Raw genomic sequence first — 9,191 nt, forward strand, 5'->3', positions numbered from 1 at the left:
TGCCAGATTGCCAGATTTCTGTGGACTGTTAGGTCGTAATACAACTGTTCTGCGTTTTTCTTTCTAGCATAACATGAATATTGCTCATTAGCACACAGCAAGACATATTTCTGCATGTATCTATAATCCAGAGAAGAGTGTGCAACTTCCACACACTACAGAGGAACAGTCAAGAGAAAATGTGTATAAAAACATAGACTATGATGCTGTCTGAAGTCAATAAAAACAGAGCCACAAAACTGATGTACTATTTCATCTGGAATTCCCCTGATTTACAAAAGTAAGACTCCAAAGTGAAAAACAGGAATTAAAAAATCCCCCATACTTTAACAAGTTTCAGCTATTCATAACGTTGCATACCAATTTGCGTCAGCATGGACTGCAGAGCTCAGTATAGGAAATTCTTTCCCTTATTCTTACAAATGACTTTACAATCAATTGCAAGAATACCAAGTAAAATAGAAGTTGGAAGCTCAATATGTAGCCAAATCTTTCTGTATCTAGCATGTAGTTGCTCCTCATAGGACAGTGCAATGATTTCCAGTGCTCATGCAAGCACTCCGATGAAGTAAAATAAACACCAGAAAGAAATAAGAACAACCTTCCATATTCCAGGCTGCACAGCACATCAATTTAAACAGAACAGCACTTGCCCAACTCAGTTGTAAAAGAATCTGCAAGGCCAGTAATAACAGTTACATAAATCAGGAGAAACAAAACTCAGTGGAATCAAACAAGGGAATACGGAACTTTGCACAGTAGTTTGTTGGTTTTTTTTAACGAAATGAGTTTGAAACTCAGGCACTTGTATCAACCAAAACAGCCACCAACAGATATCCTAGGTAAAAAAATACTATACAAGCTGTCCAGCACAATACTTCAAGATCAAAGCTACACTCCAGCATAAAGAAAATACTCTTAGAAACACTGACAAGATCAGAATCACCCTGGAAAAAGGGATATGCTTTTCTCTGTCACCCCGTGTAATTTAGCAGGAGTTTCAGACTAGCTACAAAGCTGTTCGAACTTGTGATAACCTGCCTGCAGCCTCCGACACAGGCACTGGACCAACATTTAGTGGGTACTGAAAATAAGGTGCAATTAGTTGAGTTTCATGATGGGCTCTTCTTACTGTAAACAGTTCAAATGAAAAATTCAGTCCAACTTCACCAGTGTTTTAGGGAACTTCCAATACTGTTCCAAACTTCTCAGCTCCAATCTTCCTTAGTCTTTTCTTGAGTTAAAATAGTGTCCACATGGTGACCACAAACACATGCCTGCCCACCTTAAAAAGTTGTTCTTGAAAGCATAGTAAACACTTCAATCTGTGCAATAACTTCAAGCCCTGAAGTAGGCTCTAAAGTTTGTGAAAGTTATGTGAATAAAGAAGTCTTGTGGCAAGTACAAAAGATTTAGTAGAAAACTATTAATCTTACCAAAGTTTAGCCTCATCAAAGGAGAAAGAATGGACGCCCAGTTTACAGGTGGATACTGATGGCTTTCTCCAACTAATGCAATGGGTGCCAGTGCTACTTTCACCAGCTCAGCTGGGACAGATTCAGGGCCTACAACAGAAGATTCAATCAGAGTCTGAATTTTATACACACGCATTTGGCTAGACAGTTCAGGAAAAAAATACAAACACTGCAATGAAAACCAATCTGTAGTGAGGAACTGAAAAGAATTGTAAAACTGTTGTTATTTCTTTTTGTATGAGAATTGGCTATCTCTTGTTTGTAATCAACAGTTGTATTTTTAACATTAATGTCCTATCAAAAAAGGCTTTTTGTTACTAACAAATAAAAACTTTCTGGTTCCTTCTGCTTGAGCAAATTTATGAGTTGATTACAGATATTCCTCATCTAAGTAGGGTAGTATTTTCGCATTTGTTAGTAGGAGGACAGCAAAGTTCTCTGACCCTGCCCTCCTTCCCTATCCTGTAGGTGCAGGCCACAAGAATTGTCAGACGGGTGCTAACCTTTGCTACATACTGTTACTTAAACACAGGGAGTTAACTCAGTGAAAGTCCTCCTGGAGGCAAGGCATGGGCAACCTCCACTGAAAGCAAAGCCTGCTTCATAGGACAGCAGTGATCTCACTTAGCTCCAATAATCTCTGCTTTATCTCTCTCAAGACTGTACCCCAAGACAACTCTCTTTTACCAGCACTCCTCATTTAAAAGCATACTTTCTTCAGATTCCTTAGTGTTTACCACATGTAGCAGTAACCAATTTGAACACCACTCTGTTACAGAGAATCTTAAACTAGGATCACTGAAGTAAGGGGCAGCATAAAGTTTGTCTGATGATGGGAGTATTCCTGAGGATACACGCTAACACTTAAAGTGATTTGACTTTCATTCCCACACAGAAGATACATCATCTCACAGACACAGAGGGAAGGGGAAAGGTAAAGGGTTTAAAAAGTCATAAAAGTTCAGTAAACTAAAGTCCTAACTACACAACTCTACCTTACCTTTTTGAGTGTTACTCTATTTTTTTGTTTAGAGATTAAATATCCCACATTGGTGAGGTTCCATTTAGTATTCAGAAAAGTTCTCTTAGCAAGTGAAAGCAGGTTATTAGGGTCACCTTTTACAGTCGTAACAAATTTCCCAGAGGGATACTGTAGTTTGATCCCTTCTTACCTTTCTTTCCACTTTCAATGGCAAAGTCAATGGCTGCCCTGATAAAGCTGTTTTCAGGCAAGTAGCTAAAATCTGGAGGAACTGTAAAGACAGAAAGTCTGTTTATATACTAAAACATGTCAGCAGAAACTATACCATTCAGTTCCCATGTAAATGTAAAAGTCAAACTGAGCTATGTTTGAGCTAACTAATTCTGTGGGTGACTCAAAGCATTTAGACCACAAGATTATTGATAAATGAATTGGTCTTTCCACTTTTAAGGCAAGCTAAACATTCGTGTTGGTGAGACGTGCCAGGTCTGAAAAAACAAATTCACTGACTAACTAAAAAGCCAGGGCTAAGAACTTCCTTAAAATATATCAGGCACTGCAAGTCAGACTTTTAAAGGGAGAGCTTCAAAAGCTTAGTATGTTTAATACAACACAGACATTCCACATCTATCTAAGCTCAGGCACATGTGCCAAGATTATACAATAGTAGAAACACCAAGAATCTTTTTTTCTGTGATGAGGAAGTTTATCTACACTTTAGATTATTGGTTCCCAACTTGGTTCACACTGAAGTGAACAGCTTCCACTTCATCAGTTCCCTCCTTTTACCAGTATTTCATCAATGGTGTAATCCTGCCTTGATTTTACCAACAAATATTGAAACAACACCAGAACGTAATGATGTATCGACAGAATTTTCTGTGCTAACTGCTACACTGAAAGGGCACAGAACACTAGTTTTTGATTTCAGCTAACCAGAGAAGATGTCCTCTAGAAAAATACTTCTGAAAAGTCAGCTTACTCTTTTATGAACCAGTTTATTAAGTGTTGGATTTCTATACACTGAAAAGTGCTAAAACAAGAGAGTAGATTAATCAGTTCTCAGGGCATGGAATGGATAATGTAGGTGTGAAACACATGTGCCATACGCAGCGTAAAACTTCTTTACAATTTGCTTTATAAAAGAATAAAGACAGAAGCAATATACAAGTCTGACCAGAACAACTTAGAACCTCACTTTGATACTGCAAGTAAAAGCAGATGAGGGGATCTTACTCAGCACACTGATTCCTGCTTCACGTTCCAAACTGTAGGTCTGGCACACAGAACTATGAGGTCTCCGATTCAAAGGCTGTCACGTCATTTAATAGGGCTGCAGTGTCTAGCCTGTATTATTTAATGTGTCCCTTGCTGCCTTTGTAGCTAGGTGCTACTTCTATATGTTCTTTAAGCAGCAATAATAAAGCATCTTACCAGATGCCCTGTTCTGGGTAGAACACAAACAGGACATATGAAGGCGTCCCAAAAGTCCTGCTGCATTTGTCTGAAGGCCAATCTGCCCCGAAAAACTGATTATCTGTTGAGACAATAAACAATTAGACAAATTTCCTTACATTGCCTCATTCAAGCTGGACACAGACATTATGCAGTTTCTTTAAACAGATTTGGTCTGTTTGTGCAAGGTGTCACAGTACCCTAGTGCATTATCCAAAGCAGGAAAGGGAGGCTACCTTCTTACCTGTGTAAGGATTCTGATGACTTCATTCAGCTTACTTTGAAACTGGGAGGACTGAATGCTCTCAGATTTCATCTGCCAAAGAAAAAAAATTATGTGAATTTTATAAGGGGACAAGAAACAACAAAACAGAACAGGTGCTGAAAAGACATATTATATTAGCACAAATGCATTTTTGTGGGGGAGTAGAGGAGAAAAGGAGAAAGCCTACACAGTTGTAAAATCTTCCCCAATGGCACTGCATATGAACCACAAGATGGGAAAATGGAAAAGAGCCCTTTTCACACATTGTAATTCTACCCTGCTTGGTTCATGCCCAACATGACTTACTATTGCATAAATGGGATGCCCTGGTATATAACCACCTCTGTAAGGATGTAGGGGATGTCATTCCATCTTGCCTTCCAGCCAAATTTCCAGAAGAGATAAAGGTACTATTTGCTTGCATGTTCTCACCTGTATCACGCCTGCTTCAGAGCCCACCAGTGCAACCAGCCCACTGACAGCAGCTAGACGCTGCATTGTTGGAGAACCCTGGAGGCGTAATTAAGGGTCAGTGAGTCAATGCAGTCACACATTACTATAGAATAAACCACTTGTTTCTCCCAACTTAAAAACCATGACTGCTATCATTTGTACACCTCTCTCATCCCAACAACCTTTTCAGGTCAAACTCCACCATGCTGGATAATTATTCATCCCTCTCTTGGTGAATGAAGGCTTTATATGGAGCTTCCCCCCAACCCTCTAATCTGAAATCATCATGCATTTCCCCCTGACAAATCACTTTTTTGTAGCAGTCTGTGTTCCACAAAATATGCCAGTGCAATTCAACTCTGAAACACTGTTTCTTTATTGATATTTACATTCAGCTGCAATATTAATGTTTAAGTTCAGAGTTTGATTTCAAACATGTAATTTTTATTACAGTGAGATAAATTAAAATTACTATAACAACTGAGGCACTGTAATCACCATTCGGTTAGTCTAGTTTTGATGAGTAGCACCTAATTTCACAAGGCATCTTCATTTAATAGCCTAGATTTTATCCTTGGATCTTGATCCAAATTAATAAAGATGTCCAAATTAAAATCTCATTGAGATAAGCATTTCCCATAAATCATGGAAGCAGAAGAGAAAGAGGTTTTTGTTCCTTTAGCAAACAGCCCAAAGATACATTTTTGCTTCCAAGTATCAGTCAAACAGCATGTTCAGATAGTCCTAACTTCTCCTAGCATCGCTCCTGCAGAAGCAGGGACAATTATGTCCCTACTGTTCATTTAAAAAAATCACAGACACCCTGCAGAAACCAGGATATGAATTCAAATTCCTTTACCTCTGCAAGCACAATTTTTATCCAGGCTGGCATTAGTTTGTTACTCAGGTCGTCCGCTTTCCCGTGACCGCAAGCTGATAATCCATGTACTATTGCACCTAGAGCTAAAGCAAAACCGTGGGTCTGCAGGGGAAAAAGACAAATTAAAAAACACTTCTTCCAAAGGATTCAGTATTTTTATTATTTATTATTGAAACATTACTGAAATATTTATTATTTCCCAATAATTAGAAGTAATATCTTTGTCTAAAATACTGGATGCTTTCTTATTTCAAGTATTTTGTCATGTCAAGCGACATATGATTTTTCTGAGATTAAATACTGATCTTTGGCACATAGATTGCTCTGGAGTCTTTATTTTAGATGAGACTTTCTGACATAAAGATAAAAAGCTGTGGCAAAAGTAGTTTGATTTCCTATTTTCCAAATAAACATTCTAAACAGTTGATTAGTGTAATAGCAGGCTTTGAATCAAAATGGTTGCCTTTTTATTTTTCTTTCCCTTTTTTTCTGGCAAGCGTTTAATAAAAAGGAATACGCACTGAAATATGGAGACTATTTTTGGCAGTTTTAGAGCGTAACTCTAGGATACTAGGGATGAAACAGAGACCTGGAGGAAGCTGTGGCTGTGGTTACAATGCACTATCTGGAGACTAAGGGAAAGCAAAAATTCAGAAGAGCACAGTAGATGTATTTTCCTACCAAGAAAAAGAATCTAAAGAAACATTACAAAAGGGACATAAATTGGCTGGATGCAGGGACTAAAGACATGAAGAACTCAAAAGTACCAACTTCTGTTCTAAATGCAATCAGATCTATAAAATCTGGTTTTATTTCACTGTCTGGTAATTGCTATACATCTGCAGACAATGCATCAATGGATCAAGCAGTAGTCTTGGTAATAGCACAGTATTCAAACATGCCCATTGTTAGTTAACGCTGAAAGTACATCAATATAATTTTCTTGAAGTTACAGTCTGAGTAAAGCAGTATCCAATATTAAATAGATAAGAGAAAGAGAACTGAAGCAAAGCTCAAACACTGAATTATGACCTGCTGATTATTTTCCACTAAGGTCCGTAGCTTGTTCATGGCTTCCTCAGCCTCAGCTGCTTCTATGATTCCAACACTGAAAGCAGAGATGCAGGAACAGGCTACAGAATAGGCAAGTACCTGAAAAAAAAATATTTAATTCTGTTAACCAGTGTCTGATCGAATTCATTGTAGCAATGTGCACAGGGAACAATGTGCCAGCATGATGAAAAAGCCATGACAATTTCAATTATACTTTCAGATGTTTATTCCCTCTCTGAAAGATTCTTTATTGATGCCAACATTAAACAAATACAAGTAAAGCTTGGAAGCACTTCTGGTTTTATGTAGGTCAAACTCCTGATCTTCCACACAAATGTAGTTATTCTTCTCAGCCCAAGTATCTGATGATTATTTATATGAGCATACACACCACGCTGTGAGCCTATCAGGGCTACAAGCAGGTCTACAAGGCGAGAAGACGAGCATGCAGTAGAACTGTCTCCCACACACACTGTGTGACACTGCCCTCATGTCCTTGCAGAATGATTCACAAGCGACACTGCTTTTCTGTTTTTCAGCCTTAGACATGGAAAATAAGGAAATGAAGTCTGAACTTTCAACAAGGAAACTGTGCCAACCGTTTAACCTCCTTTGTACTAAAGCTAAGCAACAGAACAACATGTGACTATAAGGGAAGTAGAGTGCACCTACCTACTGTGCAGGATTGACAACAATTTGACTTGGAGAAAGTAATGCTCAGATTGTACCTCTTGCTGCAGCAGGCCAAAGTTACCTGTCAAGTACAGGATTATATCCCAGCCATTTATAGCTGTGAAAGAGCCTCTTGTGCATTTCAAACAGGGTAGTATTCATCCTAGGGTGCTGACCAAGTTTTACTCGTGAAAATTATCTGTAAAATTCCTTACAGAGATTTTAATTGAAAAGGGTAGGTTTTGCTTCTCATCCCAAACTATCTCATGATGTTAAACAGCTGCTGCCTTTCATCTCAGAAGTTCCTGTATTGAACCCAGTTTAAGTTCAGTAGAGCACTTCGAGCTCACTGGGGAGAGAGAAATGATTTCCTAGCTGCAAGTCATTTTAATGCATGAACCATAAACTGCAAAAGGCTAATCCCCAACACATATGTACTGCCAAAAAATTAAACTCCATAAAAGACAACCTTCAATAAAGAGGTTTCAGCGCAGTACTAAGAGGGGTAAGAGAACAACACTGCCAACCTCTGCTAACTCCCTTAGAAAAAACAGAGGATTATGTCACTCAGCTGTTCAGCTGCTGCAGACTTACATACATCAGGTACAGGGTTGCTTTTTTTTGTGCAAAGCACCTGCTTATTTCAATTCTTTTTTTCTGTTGAAAAGTTCTCCAATTTCATCAGTTTTCCTTTTCAAGTTTTACCTCAACAAGGTTATAGACTTAGTGCATGGACCACATCAAAACTTACAGGACATATCTTGGCAAAATAAATTGAAATGCATGCTCAAACTTAGCAGAGCTCAGTTTAAGTATTCCAAACATAGTTATAAAGAGAACAGCAAATGGGGACAGAGCAGCATTCACAAGTGCAAGATTCATATTAGCTAGTGACAGTAGCTTTCAAAGAAGGAAACTGAAGGCATATTGAAGCAGGAAGTATTAGCATTAAGATTCTCTCTGACAGTAACTTGCTTTCTGCTTTCTAGTAGATCAGACAAGAAGTAAACAACTGTATACAAAAGACACCCATATGCACAGTTACTCAGGGTCCAACTTTCAATAATTTAATTTGAGGTTAAGGAATTAAAGAAGCTCTTTAAAGAATGATACCTGTTATCTTTTCAGGCAGCTTCTTAATATTTGTGCAGCATTACAGGTTATTCTATTATCATTATTATTATTGTTTTCTTCAGCAGATATAAACCCACATACTGTGAAAGAAGTAATGGACACCAAGCATTCCAGTACTACAGATACAAAGTTTCAGTAAAAAGTCTATAGTTATTAAAGGGAGGCAACAAAGTAAAATGAAGATTTAAAATTTGTGATGAAATATGTCATACCTCCTGGACCCATCTGCTTTGGTCTTCACTGCTGTCCAGGTATTTGCAGAGTTTTCGCAATGAAGCAGAAACATGCACTCGCGATTCTGTTTGGCTACTGTGACTCATAAGTGAAAGAACAAGTCCTACTCCCAAAATACATCCAGTGCTTAAAGAGAAGACAAAAGTAAAAGGATTAAGTATGCTTTGGCTGCTCTGAACTCTCTTTTCACCCCAACATGGGCTGCTGAGCAAAAAGACCTCTTGGCCTTGCCACAGTCAATTTTACAAATGGTTTTTATCTCACACATAGGCGATGCTTTTTGGGAGAAACAGGATGAAAGGAGAGTATAAGAAGAAAATGTGTGTTTAAAATAAATCCTACACATACAGCCCCACTATTCCTTCTGTCCCTGAAGAACCAATAGCCCCATCAACAAGCACATCAACTAGTATGAGGGAAGTATGGATCCAAACTTCTACATCTGATTTATACTGACATCCTGAACTCTGATATCCCAGTTAAACACAGTAATTGCAGGTCCACTAGCTGTATTAGGGTTTGTTGCTCTCAGACTCCTGCAAGAGGAGGATAATTACATTATAGTAATATATATATAAAAAAATATAA

At 38.2% G+C, this 9,191-nt stretch overlaps 1 protein-coding gene across 1 annotated transcript in view; it reads right to left on the reverse strand.

The window, feature by feature from the left end:
- The window catches only part of LOC104157327 (focadhesin-like), a gene marked incomplete at its 5' end in the record, with an annotated part of 19,771 nt that extends 11,042 nt beyond the window's left edge, over positions 1 to 8,729 (reverse strand). The window contains 8 exons of the mRNA XM_009694622.1: positions 1,437 to 1,565; positions 2,648 to 2,728; positions 3,892 to 3,994; positions 4,157 to 4,228; positions 4,610 to 4,687; positions 5,490 to 5,612; positions 6,543 to 6,662; positions 8,582 to 8,729. Of these exons, the coding sequence (XP_009692924.1) occupies positions 1,437 to 1,565; positions 2,648 to 2,728; positions 3,892 to 3,994; positions 4,157 to 4,228; positions 4,610 to 4,687; positions 5,490 to 5,612; positions 6,543 to 6,662; positions 8,582 to 8,729 (854 nt within the window). The remainder of the gene's footprint in view (positions 1 to 1,436; positions 1,566 to 2,647; positions 2,729 to 3,891; positions 3,995 to 4,156; positions 4,229 to 4,609; positions 4,688 to 5,489; positions 5,613 to 6,542; positions 6,663 to 8,581) is intronic.
- Between the last annotated feature and the right edge of the window lie 462 nt (positions 8,730 to 9,191).

The sequence above is a fragment of the Cariama cristata genome, unplaced genomic scaffold, assembly GCF_000690535.1.
Source record: "Cariama cristata isolate BGI_N322 unplaced genomic scaffold, ASM69053v1 scaffold11792, whole genome shotgun sequence".
NCBI classification, from domain to species: Eukaryota; Metazoa; Chordata; class Aves; order Cariamiformes; family Cariamidae; genus Cariama; species Cariama cristata.